Source organism: Dryobates pubescens, chromosome 20, assembly GCF_014839835.1.
Source record: "Dryobates pubescens isolate bDryPub1 chromosome 20, bDryPub1.pri, whole genome shotgun sequence".
NCBI classification, from domain to species: Eukaryota; Metazoa; Chordata; class Aves; order Piciformes; family Picidae; genus Dryobates; species Dryobates pubescens.
Genome location: NC_071631.1, coordinates 19,578,008 through 19,596,134, shown reverse-complemented (window position 1 = coordinate 19,596,134; position 18,127 = coordinate 19,578,008). Strand labels below are relative to the sequence as shown.

Below are 18,127 nucleotides of genomic sequence, written 5' to 3'. Positions count from 1 at the left end.
TGCCGCCAGCCCCAGGCTCACCTGATGTTGTTGTAGTTGGCTTTGGGCAGCTTCTCGCAGGCGTTCCACAGAGCCTGCAGCCGCTTCTCCTGCTCTGGGATGCTGTGAGGAGGTGGGCAAGAGGGTCAAGCCCCAACCCCATGCCACCCCAGGGCTTTCCACTCCACCAGCCCTGCCCTTAGGGTCACTGTGAGACCCTCAGCAATAAACTCCCAAACGCTATCCAACTGAGAAGGAAACCTCTCGGTGGCAGGCTGGGTGCTGGTCCTCTCCTCACCCCTGTGCAGCCAACCCAAGGTTTGTGTTTTGGGGATGTGCTCCCTCTGGAGAGGGAAATAACTGTCAACAGCCCCCCCACCCCAGAACAACAGCCCACTCCCTGACCTGCCACCCCTGGGGACTGTCCCCTCTGGTGAGCCACCACCACATCCCTGCCAGGCTCCAGCACTCTCCGAGCGGGTAGGGAACAGGGTTCAGACCTACCTTCAGGCACCACTGAGGTGGTTCTCACCCAAAAGGAGATGCTCCTTCTCCTACCTCCCTCTCCCCAACATCTCTCCACCTCAAACATCCCCCATGGTGGACCAGAGCCCCTGGAGCTCTACCTCAGCCGGCCCAACCCCACTGGGTTTGGGGGTTCCATGGTGCAGAGCACCCCAGGAACATAGGCAGGAGCTCTCTCAGCCAGCTGGCCAGAAATGGCACCAGCACCCAAGGGCATGCCAAAAGATGCTGGGAGAGCTCAGCCACCTCCACCAGGGTGCTCTGGACCAGGGTGATCCCAGGGTTGAAGGACAATCCCATCAGGGTTGAGGGACAACGAGGTCACTCTCAGTGCTCAGGGAGCATCACAGGAACCCAGCTCTCAGAGCCCAGAGGAAACACCTCACCTCAAATGCCACCTCAGAAAGAACTTGTGGCCCCCAAACCATTCATGGGGGACCCGAGATAGCACCGCCTGTGTGGTGGTGGAGGCAGGGCAGAGCCCCAGACTCACTTGGAGGCCTGGATCCACTCCTCGTACAGCTCGAACGTCATCAGGGGCTCCGGCAGCTCTCGCAGGTAGGACTTGAGGGCTCCTGTGGCACACAGGGGACATGGGGCTGGGCACTGCAGCTGGCACCAGCCCATGGGCACCAACTGGTTTCCCTCCTTGACCTTTAGGCTGCCAACCTTTCCCAAAGCACCTGTGGCAGTCGTAGGCTGTGCTGGGGGAGGTAATTTCAACCCACCACAGCAACTGTTCGTCCCTCTCGCTTGGTGGAGCTCATAGCATCCCCTGACCACCCGTCACAGAATGGTCCAGCCTGGAAGGGACCTCCAAAGGTCATCCAGTCCAAATCCCCTACAGCCAGCAGGGACATCCCCAACTGGATCAGGTTACCCAGAGTCCTCTGCAGCCTCACCTTGAGTATCTCCAGGGAAAGGACCTCAACCACCTCCCTGGGCAACCTGTGCCAGTGTTCCACCACCCTCACAGTAAAGAACTTCTTCTTGACATCCAAGCTAATACTGCTCTGCTCTAGTTTGAAGCCATTGCCCCTGGTCCTGTCCCTGCAGGCCTCTGCAAACAGTCTCTCCCCATCCTTCTTGTAGCCTCCTTCAGGTCCTTCAGCCTCCTAGCCTCCTGGAATGCTGCTATTAGGTCTCCCTGGAGCCTTCTCTTCTCCAGGCTGAACACCCCCAGCCCCCTCAGCCTGTCCTCGTAGCAGAGCTGTTCCACCCCCCTGATCATTTTCATAGCCCTCCTCTGGACCCACTCCACCAGGTCCACGTCCTCCTTGGCACCCTCAGGGTGCCCACAAAGGGATGGCCCATCCCCCCCAAGAGCCCCAAGCCCTCCACCCCCAGGTGCCTCTACCTGCTATGGCGTGAGGGTCAGCAGAGTACTCCTGCACGTCCACCACGCAGCAGTCCAGGGCAGCCTTCAGCTTCTTCAGCTTGGAGGCCGAGGGAGCCACGCGGAACAGACCCTTCACAGAGGTCACAGGAGGCTGTCAGGCAACCTCTGGGGCTGGGGACGTGCCCAGAGCCTCCTGGCTGCTGGGGGGGGCCGGTGTCTCCTGGCAGCAGGGGCGGCGGGGGGGACCCACCTCCTCCTGCATGCCGCACTCCAGCAGCATGGTGACGCAGGCCTCCACGGGGAAGGCGATCTCCCGCCCGCTGACCGCCAGGTGCTCCTCCAAGGGCTTCCCGAAGGAGGGCTTCTCCATCCAGGCCTCTGGGGTGGGCAGAGAGGGTGAGAGGAGGGGGAGCACACTCACAGAGTCACACAATCAGCCAGGCTGGAAGAGAGCCTCCGAGACCATCAAGTCCAACCTACTGCCCAACCCCAGCCGATCAGCCGGACCGCGGCACCGAGTGCCTCCTGCAGGCTTTGCTCAAACACCTCCAGGGATGCCAGCCCCTCCACCTCCCTGGGCAGCACATCCCAATGGGCAATCTCTCTGGCTGGGAAGAACTTCTTTCTAACAACCAGCCTAAATTTCCCCCTGGCACAGCTTGAGACTGTGTCCTCTTGTTCTGGTGCTGGGTACCTGGCAGAAGATCCCAACCCCCACCTGGCTACAACCTCCCTTCAGGCAGTTGCAGAGAGCAAGAAAGTCTCCCCTGAGCCTCCTCTTCTGCAGGCTAAGCAACCCCAGCTCCCTCAGCCTCTCCTCACAGGGCTGTGCTCCAGACCCCTCCCCAGCCTTGTTGCCCTTCTCTGGACACCTTCAAGTCTCTCAATGTCCTTCTTAAACTGAGGAGCCCAGAACTGGACACAGGACTCAAGGTGTGGCCTGAGCAGTGCTGAGCACAGGGCAGAATGACCTCCCTGCTCTTGTTGGGATGGGGATGAGGATGGGAATGGGATGGAGATGGGATGGGGATAGGATAGTGATGAGAATGGGGATGGGATGGGGATGAGGATGGGGATAGAATGGGATGAGATGGGGATGGGATGAGGATGGGAATGGGATGGAGATGGGATGGGGATTGGGATAGTGATGGGGATGGGGATAGAATGGGATGAGATGGGGATGGGATGAGGATGGGAATGGGATGGAGATGGGATGGGGATTGGGATAGTGATGGGGATGGGATAGTGATGAGAATGGGGATGGGGATGGTGATGAAGATGGGGATGGGATGAGGATGGGAATGGGATGGAGATGGGATGGGGATTGGGATAGTGATGGGGATGGGATAGTGATGAGAATGGGGATGGGGATGGTGATGAAGATGGGGATGGGATGAGGATGGGAATGGGATGGGGATGAGGATGAGGAATGGGACAGGGATGAGGATGAGGATGGGATGTGAAGAAGATGGGGATGGGATGGGATGGGATGGGATGGGATGGGATGGGATGGGATGGGATGGGATGGGATGGGGATGAGGATGGGAAGGGGATGCTCTTCCCAGTGCCAGGGCAGTGGGATGCAGTGGGATGGGCAAGGGGAGGCTGCTCAGCCAGACACCCAGCACCACATCACCGGGTCACAGCGGGGCCGGCTCGTTGCTGTGGCAAAGCCCCAGATGGCTGTGGTGTGGCAGAGAGGCTCTCAGTGCCACAGGCAGGAGTGGGACAGTCCCCTGGGACACTTACCCTGCTGGGCTTTGATTTGGGGCAGGACGTTCTGCAGGAGGGCTAAGGACTTCCGATGGTACTCTGCCTGCACCTCGATCAGCTGTGGGGACAGAGAGAGCACCACTGCCACCCCCTGCCAGGCACAGGGATGGAGGGGCCCTGGGGGACCAGTGGCACTTACAGTTTGGAAATAGTTTGCATAGTCTACTTCTTTGGCCACGAAATTGTACATGTCAGCAGAGAGCTGGTCCTGCAGAGAGCAGAGGATTAGTCACTGTCCCTCTCCTGGAGTCCCACAATCCCAGTGGGGTGGGGCTGGAAGGGACCTCTGGGGATCAGCCAGTCCAAGCCCCCTGCTCAAGCAGGGCACCCACAGCACCTTGCCCAGCAGCACAGTGCCCAGCTGGGCACAAGGAGACTCCACAACCTCTCTGGGCAGCCTGCTCCAGGCCTCCAGCACCCTCACAGCAAACAACTTTCTCCTCCTGCTCAGATGGAATCTCCTGGGTTCCAGCCTGTGCCCACTGCCCCTTGTGCTGTCCCTGGGCACCACTGAGCAGAGCCTGGCCCCAGCCTCTTGCTCCCCACCCTTCAACCCTTGGTGAGCATTGCTCAGCTCCCCTCTGGGGCTGCTCCTTCAAGCTCTCAGCCCCAGGCTGGGTCCCATGGGAACAGGATGGTCTCTGGCTCCAGTGGGACGTGGAGGATGGGGACAGAGGAACCAGGGATGTCCTGCTTGGCTGGGGAGCATCACCCACATTTGGTAGCCCTGGTGCAGTGTTTCTCTCTTGAGGGGGACACCTTCAGCACCTGTCAAGCCCCAGCAGTGGCCAGTGGTGATAGTGAGAGGGTCAGAGGAGGATTGGTCATGGGCAGTGAGTTAATAAGAGGATGAAGAATGGGGTAAGGTCATGGAATTGTTTGGGTTGGAGAAGACCTCTAAGATCATCCAGTCCAATCATCAGCCCCACCATGGCCACTAAACCATGGCCCCAAGTGCCAGGGCCACAGGGTTCTGGAACCCCTCCAGGGCTGGGGACTCCACCACCTCCCTGGGCAGCCTCTGCCAATCCCTGACCACTCTTGCAGCAGAAATTGTTTTTCCTGACCTCCAACCTCAGCCTCCCCTGGCACAATTCCAGGCCATTTCCTCTCCTTCTAGCACCTGTGACTAGGGAGAAGAGACCAAGCCCCACCTGTCTCCCTCAGGCAGCTGTAGAGAGCAATGAGGTCTCCCTTCAGCTTTCTCTTATCCACACTAACCCTCCCCCTGCCCCAGCTCCCCCAGCTGCTCCTCCCCAGCCCCTTCCCCAGCTTTGTTGCCCTTCTCTGGGCACACTCCAGCCCCTCAGTGTGCATCTTGGAGTGAAGGGCCCCAAAGCTGAAGCCAGGATCGAAGGTGCAGTCCTCCCAGCCCAGGCAGGAAGCAGTCCCCCAGGCCCCTGCAGGTACCCTGCAGATCTCCACTCTGTTGGCTGCCTCCTCCATCTCCTCCCTGAGCGCGTCGGCTTTGGCCCCCGAGGGCTGCAGGTTGCTGGCCAGGCTCGAGGACTTTGCAGACTGCTGCCACCTGAGCAGGGAGCACAGAGATGTCATGGCAGGGATGGGCACCAGTGGCTCCCAACACACTTGGGAGGGCAGCCTTGGCCAAGTCCATCGTGGTCCCAAGGCACCATGGAGATAGTCCCAAGCCAGGCTGGGATGGAGGATCTATTCCCAACCCCAAGTATCCTCAGTGTCCCTAAGCAGGGATTACTTTCAGGAGGGAATGAGTCTCATCCAGGTGGGAGGAGAGAGGAGGGTGATGGGAGAGCCCAGATATGATGCTGGGGAATATGGAGACCTCCCAGACTTCCCCCCAGGGGACACCAAGATGTGTGGGGCTTGCCCAACACAGCAGCCCCAGACAAAACTCAAAGCACAGCCTAAGGGGGGTCACATGATAGAGTTAGGGAGATGGGAAGATAGCATAGAATAAAATAGAATAGAATAGAATAGAATAGAATTAACCAGGTTGGAAAAGACCTCCTTTGAGATCATCAAGTCCAACCTCTCACCCAACACCATCTGATCAACTAAACCATGGCACCAAGAGCCTCAGCCAGGCTCTTCCTAAACACCTCCAGGGATGGGGACTCCACCACCTCCCTGGGCAGCACATCCCAGTGGCCAATCTCTCTTGCTGGGAAGAAGTTCTTCCTAACATCCAGCCTAAACTTCCCCTGGCACAGCTTGAGACTGTGTCCTCTTGTTCTGGTGCTGCTTGCCTGGGAGAAGAGACCAACCCCCACCTGGCTACAACCTCCCTTCAGGGAGTTGCAGAGAGCAAGAAGGTCTCCCCTGAGCCTCCTCTTCTGCAGGCTAAGCAACCCCAGCTCCCTCAGCCTCTCCTCACAGGGCTGTGCTCCAGCTGCTGCTGCTGGCCACACTGTTCCTGATGCAGGCCAGGATGCCATTTGCCTTCTTGGCCACCTGGGCACACTGCTGGCTCCTGTTCAGCTGCTGTCATCCACTACCCCCAGGTCCCTCTCTGCCTGGTTGCTCTCAGCTACTCTGACCCCAGCCTGTAGCACTGCCTGGGGTTGTTGTGGCCAATGTGTAGTACCTGGCACTTGGATGTGTTCAATCTCCTGTCCTTGGCCTCTGCCCATCTGTCCAGCCTGGCAAGGTTCCTCTGCAGAGCTGTCCTACCCTCTAACAGATCAACTCCTGCCCCCAGCTTGGTGTCATCTGCAAACTAACTGCTGATGGACTCAATGCCCTCATCCAGATCATCAATGAAGATGTTAAAGAGGCTGGGGCCCAGCACTGATCCCTGGGGCACACCACTGGTGCCTGGCTGCCAGCTGGCTGTGGCACCATTCACCACCACTCTCTGGGCTCAGCCTCCAGCCAGTTCCTAACCCAGCTCAGAGAGCTGCTGTCCAAGCCAGGGGCTGACAGCTTAGCCAGCAGTTTGCTGTGGGGGACGGTGTCAAAGGCCTTGCTGCAGTCCAGGCAGACCACATCCACAGCCTGCCCCACGTTCACCAGGCAGTCACCTGAACATAGAAGGAGATCAGGTTGGTGAGGTAGGACCTGCCCTTCCTGAATCCATGCTGGCTGGACCTGAGCCCTTGGCCATCCTGTAAGTGCTGTGTGATCCCCAAGGACATCCCAGCACTACTCTCCAGCAGCAGGAGAGCCTGGCTCTTTCTTTGCCATCATGTAGGAACTCCCAAGGCAGGGGAAAGGGATCCATGGATTCTGCAGAGGAGCAGAAATCTTTGGCTCATTGCAGAGTCTGACTTCATGGCACCATGGGGACACGGCCAAATTGTCCAGGGGGAGCTCCAAAGGGTAGCAGAGCTGCAGGATGTGCCCTCCTTGGTGCTCCCCATTGCTTGGGCACCTTCCTTTTGCACAGAGCAGCTTTGCAGCTGCTTCCTACCTTGTCCTGGAGGAGTCCATGTCCAGCACGAGCTTCGCCAAGTGTTTCCTCTGCTTCTGGATGTTTGGGATCTCCACCTGCAGGAAAGGGGAAATTCCACCCAGGAAGGGCAGGAGATGAACATCCCCAGGGAGCTGTGTGGGGTGGCTCACACCTGACTGCAATGCTGGGGTCTGGGGCTAGGTAAGGATGCTGGCAAGGAACATCCAGAAGGGCTGGGAGTGCCAGGATGAGAGGCAATGGAGAGAAGCTGGGAGAGGGGAGACTGAGACTGGAGATGAGGAAGAAATTCTTTGCAGTGAGGGTGGGGAGACACTGGCACAGGCTGCCCAGGGAGGCTGTGGATGTCCCCTCCCTGGAGGTGTTGAAGGCCAGGTTGGATGAGGCCTTGAGCACCCTGGGCTGGTGGGAGGTGTCCCTGCCCGTGGCAGGGGGTTGGAACTGGATGAGCTTGAAGGTCCATTCCAAGCCAAAGCACTCTGTGACTCTGATGCAGCTCCTTGGTGAAACACCAGCAGGGACAGGGCACAGCTCATCCCTCCTCTGTGTCCCCATCTGGGCTGTGCCACCTCCTTGCCAGCCCCCATGACAGACAGCAGAGGAGCATCCTCAGGGGATCCAAGCTCCCTGCACTAGGGAGCTGGATGGAAGCAGGAGAAGGGCTTTGGGGGAGGGCAGTGCAAAGCCTCCCACACATGGGCAACTGCTCACCAGGGTAAATCTGTGGTGAGGCTCCACTCACCCCCCCCAGCAACACCAGCAGTGCCATAAAGCTCCTGATGACTCTGCTGGGGAAGATAAAACCAGAGCCAAGCTCATTGTGCAAGATGGAAAAGGGAGGGGGGCTTGGAGGGGCAGGGAACCAGTGGGTAAAATTTGCATCAGGGGGGAAATAGAGGAAGGAAATCTGCATGCTCTGGGTGGGAAGGGAGCTCTCAAGTCCATCCAGTCCAAGCCCCTGCAGCCAGCAGGGACATCTGCAGCTGCAGCAGGTTGCTCACAGCCCCAGCCAACCTGACCTGCAGTGGTGCCAGCCAGGGGGCAGCTCCCACCCCTCTGGGCAGCCTGGGCCAGGCTCTCACCACCCTCAGGGTAAAGAATTTTCCCTCAGGCTTGTTTTGGATGTGAGTCCCTGAAATGATGATCCCCAGCCCAGTGACACCCAACCTGGTGACCCCCAGCTCAGTGGCACCCTCCCAGTGATCCCCATCCCAGTGACCCCCATCCCAGTGACACACAACCCAATAACCCCCAACCCAGTGATCCCCAACCTGGTGACCCCCAGCTCAGTGATCCCCAACCCAGTGATCCCCAACCTGGTGACCCCCAGCTCAGTGACACCCAACCCAGTGATCCCCATCCCAGTGACCCCCATCCCAGTGACACACAACCCAGTGATCCCCATCCCAGTGACCCCCATCCCAGTGACACACAACCCAGTGATCCCCATCCCAGTGACACACAACCCAATGACCCCCAACCCAGTGATCCCCATCCCAGTGACCCCCATCCCAGTGACACACAACCCAGTGATCCCCATCCCAGTGACACACAACCCAATGACCCCCAACCCAGTGATCCCCATCCCAGTTACCCCCATCCCAGTGACACCCATCCCAGTGACACCCAACCTGGTGACCCCCAGCTCAGTGACACCCAACCCAGTGATCCCCATCCCAGTGACCCCCAACCCAGTGATCCCCAACCCAGTGACCCCCATTCCAGTGACCCCCAACCCAGTGACCCCCAACCCAGTGACCCCCAACCCAGTGACCCCCATCCCAGTGATCCCAACCCAGTGACACTCATCCCAGTGACCCCCAACCCAGTGATCCCCAACCCAGTGGTCCCCAACCCAGTGACCCCCAACCCAATGACCCCCAACCCAATGACCCCCAACCCAGTGATCCCCAACTCAGTGACACCCATCCCAGTGACACCCAATCTGGTGACCCCCATCCCAGTGATGCCCAACCCAGTGACCCCCACCCCAGTGGTCCCCAACCCATTGATCCCCAATGCAGTGACCCCCACCCCAGTGACCCCCACCCCAGTGGTCCCCACCCCAGTGATCCCCAATGCTGTGACCCCCAGCTTGCTGACACCCCAGCCCAGTGCCCCCCCAAGCCAGCTGTGCCCCTGCCCCATGCCCACCTCAGCCAGCACAAAGAGAGGTTCGATCACATCCCTCTCCACCTGCAGCTCGAAGTGGATCAGCTCCTGAGCCAGTTTGTCCTCTGCCTCCCCACACAGCCTCAGCATCTTCCTGCAAGGACACCAGGCAGGGCTGGGCACCGTGGGGCAGCGCTGAGGAACCATCCTGCACCCATGGGGTTGGGTGATGAGCACCCAGAATCCTTGAGCAGGCCTCGGTGGTGGTGCAGAGCAGCCATTGCATGGCAGAGGGATGGAGGAAGGAGGGGGCTGGGAGCACCCCAGGTGTTGGGAAAATCTCATTCCCTATCTCCTGTGCCAACTGGAGTCTGGAGCTGTGTGGACTGCCTTAAGAGAGAGCTGGTTTGATCTACAGCTTTCTAGTTGACGTTGGGTACTGCAGGGCTGGAGGACTTCAGCTCATCACAAGGAGGAGAAGAATAAAGGGAAGAAGGAATAAAGGAATGAAGGAGAAGAATAAAGGGAAGAAGGAATAAAGGGGAAATGGAATAAAGGAATAAAGGGAAGAAGGAATAAAGGAATAAAGAAGAATAAAGGGAAGAAGGAATAAAGGAATAAAGAAGAATAAAGGGAAGGAGGAATAAAGGGAAGAAGGAATAAAGGGGAGAAGGAATAAAGGAATAAAGAAGAATAAAGGGAAGAAGGAATAAAGGAATAAAGGAGAAGAATAAAGGGAAGAAGGAATAAAGGGGAGAAGGAATAAAGGAATAAAGAAGAATAAAGGGAAGAAGGAATAAAGGAATAAAGGAGAAGAATAAAGGGAAGAAGGAATAAAGGAATAAAGGAGAATAAAGTGAAGGAGGAATAAAGGGAAGAAGGAATAAAGGGAAGAAGGGATAAAGGGAAGAAGGGATAAAGGGATAAAGAATAAAGGAAAGGAGGAATAAAGGGAAGAAGGGATAAAGAAGAATAAAGGGAAGAAGGAATAAAGGGAAGAAGTAATAAAGGAATAAAGAAGAATAAAGGGAAGAAGGAATAAAGGGAAGAAGGAATAAAGGAATAAAGAAGAATAAAGGAAAGGAGGAATAAAGGGAAGAAGGGATAAAGAAGAATAAAGGGAAGATGGAATAAAGGGAAGAAGGAATAAAGGAATAAAGAAGAATAAAGGAAAGGAGGAACAAAGGGAAGAAGGGATAAAGAAGAATAAAGGGAAGAAGGAATAAAGGAATAAAGAAGAATAAAGGGAAGAAGGAATAAAGGGAAGAAGGGATAAAGGAATGAAGGAGAAGAATAAAGGGAAGAAGGAATAAAGGAATAAAGAAGAATAAAGGGAAGAAGGAATAAAGGGAAGAAGGAATAAAGGGAAGATGGAATAAAGGGAAGAAGGGATAAAGGAATAAAGAAGAATAAAGGGAAGAAGGAATAAAGGAATAAAGGAGAATAAAGGAAAGGAGGAATAAAGGGAAGAAGGGATAAAGGAATAAAGAAGAATAAAGGGAAGGAGGAATAAAGGGAAGAAGGAATAAAGGAATCAAGGAGAAGAATAAAGGAAACTCCACAGGAGCACCCAAGCCCTCCAAAACTGCTGAGCCCCTCCCCTGTTCTCCAGCATCATGGACAAGAAGCTGCAGCAATTCTCAACAGCTGCATCCCAGGAGCATCCCCATGCCCTGACTGCCTCCCAGCATCCCATCTGCATCCCAGCATCCTGGCCACATCCTGGCATCCCAGCAGCATCCTAGCAACCCTGCAGCATCCCAGCAGCACCTCAGCATCCCAGAAGCAATCCTGTAATCCAGGCCACATCCCAGCATCCTGGCATCATCCCTGCATCCCAGCCACATCCTGGCATCCCAGTAGCATCTTTGCAACCTGGCCACATCCCAGCGTCCTAACAGCATCCTGACAGCATCCCAGAGTCCCAGTAGCATCCCAGCAGCATCCTGGCATCAACACTGTATCCCAGCAGTATCCCTATTGCCAGCAGCACCCTGGCTACATCCCAGCAGCAGCCCAGCAGCATCCCAGCAGCAACACTGCATCCCAGCAACACCCCAGAATCCTGGCAGCATCCCTGCATCCTGGCAGCATCCTGGCATTCCAGCAGCATCCCAGCAGCAACACTGCAACCCAGCAACATCTCAGAATCCTGGCAGCATCCCTGCATCCTGGCAGCATCCTGGTATCCCAGCAGCATCCCAGCAGCAACACTGCATCCCAGCAACATTCCTGCATCCTGGCAGCATCCTGGCATCCCAGCAGCATCCCAGCAGCAACACTGCAACCCAGCAACACCCCAGAATCCTGGCAGCATCCCTGCATCCTGGCAGCATCCTGGCATTCCAGCAGCATCCCAGCAGCAACACTGCATCCCAGCAACATTCCTGCATCCTGGCAGCATCCTGGCATTCCAGCAGCATCCCAGCAGCAACACTGCAACCCAGCAACATCTCAGAATCCTGGCAGCATCCCTGCATCCTGGCAGCATCCTGGTATCCCAGCAGCATCCCAGCAGCAACACTGCATCCCAGCAACATTCCTGCATCCTGGCAGCATCCTGGCATTCCAGCAGCATCCCAGCAGCAACACTGCATCCCAGCAACACCCCAGAATCCTGGCAGCATCCCTGCATCCTGGCAGCATCCTGGTATCCCAGCAGCATCCCAGCAGCAACACTGCATCCCAGCAACATTCCTGCATCCTGGCAGCATCCTGGCATCCCAGCAGCATCCCAGCAGCAACACTGCAACCCAGCAACACCCCAGAATCCTGGCAGCATCCCTGCATCCTGACAGCATCCTGGCATCCCAGCAGCATCCCAGCAGCAACACTGCAACCCAGCAACATCTCAGAATCCTGGCAGCATCCCTGCATCCTGACAGCATCCTGGCATCCCAGCAGCCTCTCAGCATAGACACTGCATCCCAGCAGCATCCCTGCATCCTGGCAGCATCCTGGCAGCATCCTGGCATCCCAGCAGCAGCCCAGCCCAGCCGTGGCTTACCCCAGCAGGGAGTCCTCGCCCAGCACGGCCGATCCCTCCATCAGGCACTGTGCCAGCGTGGTCAGGGGCAGCTTCTTCTGCAAAGAGAGGGTAGTGTGTGTCCCCCCTGGCACTCCCCCAGCCCCTGCCACCCCCTCCCCCGCTCCCCCTGGGGCGCTGCCCCCGCCTCACCGAGCGCTTGTCGGCGTCCAGGCCCTGCTGGCCCTGCAGGCATGCTGTCAGCTTCTTGTGGGTGCTGTGGGTGACCTGCTTCACCAGCTCCAGGCGCTTCTCCACCTGGGGGACAAGGGGCACAGCACAGGCTCACAGAACGCCAGGGGCTGGAGGGGACCTCTGGAGCTCACCCAGTCCAACCCCCTGCTCCAGCAGGGCACCCACAGCAGCTTGCCCAGGAGCACAGTGCCCAGCTGGGCTTGGAAGCTCTCCACACCAGGAGACTCCACAACCTCTCTGGGCAGCCTGCTCCAGGCCTCCAGCACCCTCACAACAAACAACTTTCTCCTCCTGCTCAGATGGAACCTCCTGGATTCCAGTCTGTGCCCACTGCCCCTTGTGCTGTCCCTGGGCACCACTGAGCAGAGTCTGGCCCCAGCCTCTTGCCCCCCACAGCTCCTTTAGCTCTTGCTGAGCATTGCTCAGCTGCCCTCTGGGGCTGCTCTTCTGCAGGCTCTCAGCCCCAGGGCTCTCAGCCTTTGCTCCTCCCAGAGCTGCTCCAGGCCCCTCAGCAGCTTTGCAGCCTCCCCTGGACTCTCTCCAGCAGTTCCCTGGCAAAGCCATGGAGATGTGGTGCAGAGGGCCACGGTTTGGTGGGGACCTGGCAGTGCTAGGATAATGGTTGGGCTGGATGACCTTTAAGGCCTCTTCCAACCCAATCCATTCCATGATTCCATGATTCCATGGTTCCATGACTCCATGATTCCATATCCATTTGGTGATGACTCAAACCCTGCTCACGTTTTTGGCTCTTACTAAAGCCTGATGTGTGCAGGGAGCAGCACCATGAGGTCCAAGGGATGGCAAAAAGAGATCAAGATGTGTCCTAGAGACCAAGATGTGCTCAAGAGACCAAGATGTGCCCCAGAGACTGAGATGTCCCCATGAGACCAAAATGTGCCCAAGAGACCAAGATGTGCCCAAGAGACCAAGATATGCTCAAGAGACCAAGATGTGCTCAAGAGACCAAGGTGTGCCCAAGAGGCCAAGATGTCCCCAAGAGACCAAGATGTGCCCTAGAGGCCAAGATGTGCTCAAGAGACCAAGGTGTGCCCAAGAGACCAAGGTGTGCTCAAGAGACCAAGATGTGCCCAAGAGACCGAGATGTGCCCAAGGGACCGAGATGTACCCAAGAGGCCAAGATGTCCTCAAGAGACCAAGATGTGCCCAAGAGACCAAGATGTCCTCAAGAGACCAAGATGTGCCCAAGAGACCAAGATGTCCTCAAGAGACCAAGATGTGCTCAAGAGACCAAGATGTCCTCAAGAGACCAAGATGTACCCAAGAGGCCAAGATGTGCCCAAGAGACCAAGATGTGCCCAAGAGACCAAGATGTGCCCAAGAGACCAAGATGTCCTCAAGAGACCAAGATGTGCCCAAGAGACCAAGATGTCCTCAAGAGACCAAGATGTGCTCAAGAGACCAAGATGTCCTCAAGAGACCAAGATGTACCCAAGAGACCAAGATGTGCCCAAGAGACCAAGATGTGCCCAAGAGACCAAGATGTGCCCAACAGACCAAGATGTGCCCAAGAGACCAAGATGTCCTCAAGAGACCAAGATGTGCTCAAGAGACCAAGATGTCCTCAAGAGACCAAGATGTACCCAAGAGGCCAAGATGTGCCCAAGAGACCAAGATGTGCCCAAGAGACCAAGATGTGCCCAACAGACCAAGATGTGCCCAAGAGACCAAGATGTGCCCAAGAGACCAAGATGTGCTCAAGAGACCAAGATGTCCTCAAGAGACCAAGATGTACCCAAGAGGCCAAGATGTGCCCAAGAGACCAAGATGTGCCCAAGAGACCAAGATGTGCCCAAGAGACCAAGATGTCCTCAAGAGACCAAGATGTGCCCAAGAGACCAAGATGTCCTCAAGAGACCAAGATGTGCTCAAGAGACCAAGATGTCCTCAAGAGACCAAGATGTACCCAAGAGACCAAGATGTGCCCAAGAGACCAAGATGTGCCCAAGAGACCAAGATGTGCCCAACAGACCAAGATGTGCCCAAGAGACCAAGATGTCCTCAAGAGACCAAGATGTGCTCAAGAGACCAAGATGTCCTCAAGAGACCAAGATGTACCCAAGAGGCCAAGATGTGCCCAAGAGACCAAGATGTGCCCAAGAGACCAAGATGTGCCCAACAGACCAAGATGTGCCCAAGAGACCAAGATGTGCCCAAGAGACCAAGATGTGCCCAACAGACCAAGATGTGCCCAAGAGACCAAGATGTGCTCAAGAGACCAAGGTGTGCTCAAGAGACCAACATGTACCCAAGAGGCCAAGATGTCCTCAAGAGACCAAGATGTGCCCAAGAGACCAAGATGTCCTCAAGAGACCAAGATGTGCCCAAGAGGCCAAGATGTGCCCAAGAGACCAAGATGTGCCCAAGAGACCAAGATGTGCTCAAGAGACCAAGATGTGCCCAAGAGGCCAAGATGTGCCCAAGAGACCAAGATGTGCCCAAGAGACCAAGATGTGCCCAACAGACCAAGATGTCCTCAAGAGACCAAGATGTGCCCAAGAGGCCAAGATGTGCCCAAGAGACCAAGATGTGCCCAAGAGACCAAGATGTGCCCAACAGACCAAGATGTGCTCAAGAGACCAAGATGTGCCCAAGAGACCAAGATGTCCTCATGAGACCAAGATGTACCCAAGAGGCCAAGATGTGCCCAAGAGACCAAGATGTGCCCAAGAGACCAAGATGTGCCCAACAGACCAAGATGTGCTCAAGAGACCAAGATGTGCTCAAGAGGCCAAGATGTGCCCAAGAGACCAAGATGTGCTCAAGAGGCCAAGATGTGCCCAAGAGACCAAGATGTGCCCAACAGACCAAGATGTGCTCAAGAGACCAAGATGTGCTCAAGAGGCCAAGATGTGCCCAAGAGACCAAGATGTGCTCAAGAGACCAAGGTGTGCTCAAGAGACCAACATGTACCCAAGAGGCCAAGATGTCCTCAAGAGACCAAGATGTACCCAAGAGGCCAAGATGTGCCCAAGAGACCAAGATGTGCCCAAGAGACCAAGATGTGCCCAACAGACCAAGACGTGCTCAAGAGACCAAGGTGTACCCAAGAGACCAAGGTGTACCCAAGAGGCCAAGATGTGCCCAAGAGTCTGAGATGTTCCTGGGCATCACAGTGATGCTCCATGGCACCACAGGAGCTTTTTGGTTCAGGGTAACTTTGCTGGAGTCACCCAGCCTTGGGGACAGTGCAAGCCATCAGCCTTGGGGCCTGTCCCCTGCTGCCTCCTGGCCCGTGCCCAGGGCAGGGCTCGCAGCAGAGGGCAGCTGCAGGTGCCCGCAATCCTGCGGGCTGTCTCGGGTTGCTCTCCTGGCACAGATCCAGGCTGGATCTGATTCCAGCTGACCTGAAAACCAGGCTGGGCAAGGGCTGGCAGAGCAAGTGGGAGGGAGGCAATGACACTTCCCACGCTCCTGATCTCCTTCTCCTCTTCCCAGCTCATCTCTTTGCCAGGGGGCACCGTGGCACGGAGCTGCTGCTGCCCAGAGCACCCAAGGCTGGGAGCCTAGGCACCTGCGGGCACCCTGAGTGTGGGTTGGAGGAGCTGTAGAGGACCTCACCTGCAGCAGATCTTCACTGAGAACCTCAGTCTTCTCAGCCCTGCAAGACAAGAAAGAACACAAGGAGTGGACAGAGGCTCTGGCACACATGGCAGCGCCAGGTGTCACCCTGTGGTGCCAGGCATGGCTGGATGTGCTCCTCCCTTGGGATGCAGCTGGTGACTGAAGGCTCTCTGGCCCCACCAGCCATCCCCTCACCAAGGATGGAGCACCTTCACAGCTCCCATGCCACCTTCCACACCAATCTGGGGCCCTCCTCTCATCTCCCCATGATTTATAGAATAGAATAGAATAGAATAGAATAGAATTAACCAGGTTGGAAGAGACCTTCGAGATCATCATGTCCAACCTATCATCCGACACCACCTAATCAACTAACCCATGGCACCAAGCATCCTGTCAAGCCTCGCCCTGAACACCCCCAGCGACGGCGACCCCACCACCTCCCCAGGCAGCCCATTCCAGTGTGCAATCACTCTCTCTGTGTAAAACTTCCTCCTAACCTCCAGCCTAAACCTCCCCTGACGCAGCCTGAGACTGTGTCCTCTTGTTCTGGTACTGGTTGCCTGGGAGAAGAGACCAACCTCTGCCTGTCTACAACCCCCCTTCACTCCCCTTATGCACTGCCCCCAGCAGAACAGGGATGCTGCATTCCCAGAAGGATGCAGGCAGCGCTGCGTGGGGAGGCCGGGCAGCAGCTCCCTGGCAGTGCTGGGCTCTGGCACCCCCTCAGTGTGTGCCCAGACTCCAAGGACACAAGCCATCCGCACCACTGAGCCCCCCCAGGCCAGTGGAATCTGCAGTGGCAGCTGCTGCCTGGGAGCTCCTCAGCTCCTGCTGCTCCTCAGAGCTGCATTTATCACGCCAGAGCCTGTGTCAGCTGCTGCCTCTGCCAGCCAGGGCTGCTGGGAGGAGACACAGACCCATCACATGGACCTGCAGCAGCCCTGCCCACCACTGTGCTTCTGCTGCCCTCCTGCCACCCCTCCTAAAGCCCCTGAGCAGTTTTCCACCATGGACTCAAGCCCCACAGCTAATTCCTCCTGGCTTTGCACTTGGTGCCACCAGCAGCACTCCAGGGCTGGACAATTGCATCCAGGAGTGTGAGAACCAAACGGCCTCTCCGAGCCCACCCAGGGCCCTGCCCAAGCTGCTCCCCATGGCTATTGCCATGTAAAGCCTAAGCCCCAACATCACCACAGCATCTCACAACCCTTTTGGTTGGCAAAGCCCTCTGAGATCATCCAGTCCAGCCTTCAGCCCACCACCACCATGGCCATCAGACCATGGCCCCAAGTGCCATGGCCACAGGGTTCTGGAACCCCTCCAGGGCTGGGGACTTCACCACCTCCCTGGGCAGCCTCTGCCAATCCCTCACCACTCTTGCAGCAGAGACATTTTTCCTCCTCTCCAACCTCATTTCAGGTCATTTCCTCTCCTTCTATCACCTGAGACCAACTCCCACCTCAGAGAGCAATGAGGTCTTCCCTCAGCCTCCTCTTCTCCAGGCTCAACCCCCCCAGCTCCCTCAGCTTCTCCTCCCCAGCCCTGGTCCTCCAGACCCTTCCCCAGCTTTGCTGCCCTTCTCTGGCCCTGCTCCATCCTACCCAACACCTCCACACCACAGCTCTGCACTGCTGCAGCCACCAGGAAACAAATCCCATCACATCCATCCTCCTCCAAAGGCTCAGCCTAAAATTGCTGGGATTTTCCAGTTGTGGTTTTAGGAGCTGCCCTGCTGTCCCCCTGGCTCTGTCCTGCCTGGGGGGGGGGATACTTTTTGGGTGCTGGCATCTTGTTGGCACTCAGAGATGCTCAAGGAGACCTCAGTGCCATCTCCCTGGTACCCAGGGACTTCCCTGGGGCACCCAGCAGAGGTGGAGCACTGCTCTGGAGCAGGGATGGAAATGTCTGTCCCAGGACCTTGGCAAAGCACCTTCAGGGGGCTCAGCCTTGAGCTTGCCCACTCAGCCCTGACTCTCACCAAAGCTCTTTGGTTGGTGCTTGCCTCTCCCTCTCAGTACTGTGCTCTGACCAGCTCCCACTGGAGGATAGGTGTGGGTCCCTGTGCCTCCTCCCAGCTCTCTCACCTCAGCCTCCCATCCCCAGGGAGAACCAAATCTCCTGGGTTTCAGGAGCCCCAGCTCCTGGCTTGCTCTCCAGCACTCAGTTCAGGCCACAAAGGTGCTTCCAGAATTGTAACCCTGCA

The 18,127-nt window shown here is 56.8% G+C and overlaps 1 protein-coding gene across 2 annotated transcripts in view; it reads right to left on the bottom strand.

The window, feature by feature from the left end:
- ARHGAP44 (Rho GTPase activating protein 44) overlaps window positions 1-18,127 on the bottom strand; it is a 45,189-nt gene that overhangs the window by 12,032 nt on the left and 15,030 nt on the right. For both annotated transcript variants that reach the window (XM_054170933.1, XM_054170934.1), the window contains exons 2-13: window positions 15,919-15,958; window positions 12,295-12,399; window positions 12,124-12,200; window positions 9,159-9,270; window positions 7,005-7,081; window positions 5,027-5,144; window positions 3,756-3,824; window positions 3,593-3,674; window positions 2,094-2,221; window positions 1,862-1,973; window positions 998-1,079; window positions 22-102 (exon numbers count right to left, since the gene is read on the bottom strand). In XM_054170933.1, coding sequence (XP_054026908.1) covers window positions 22-102; window positions 998-1,079; window positions 1,862-1,973; window positions 2,094-2,221; window positions 3,593-3,674; window positions 3,756-3,824; window positions 5,027-5,144; window positions 7,005-7,081; window positions 9,159-9,270; window positions 12,124-12,200; window positions 12,295-12,399; window positions 15,919-15,958 — 1,083 coding nt within the window. The remainder of the gene's footprint in view (window positions 1-21; window positions 103-997; window positions 1,080-1,861; window positions 1,974-2,093; window positions 2,222-3,592; window positions 3,675-3,755; window positions 3,825-5,026; window positions 5,145-7,004; window positions 7,082-9,158; window positions 9,271-12,123; window positions 12,201-12,294; window positions 12,400-15,918; window positions 15,959-18,127) is intronic.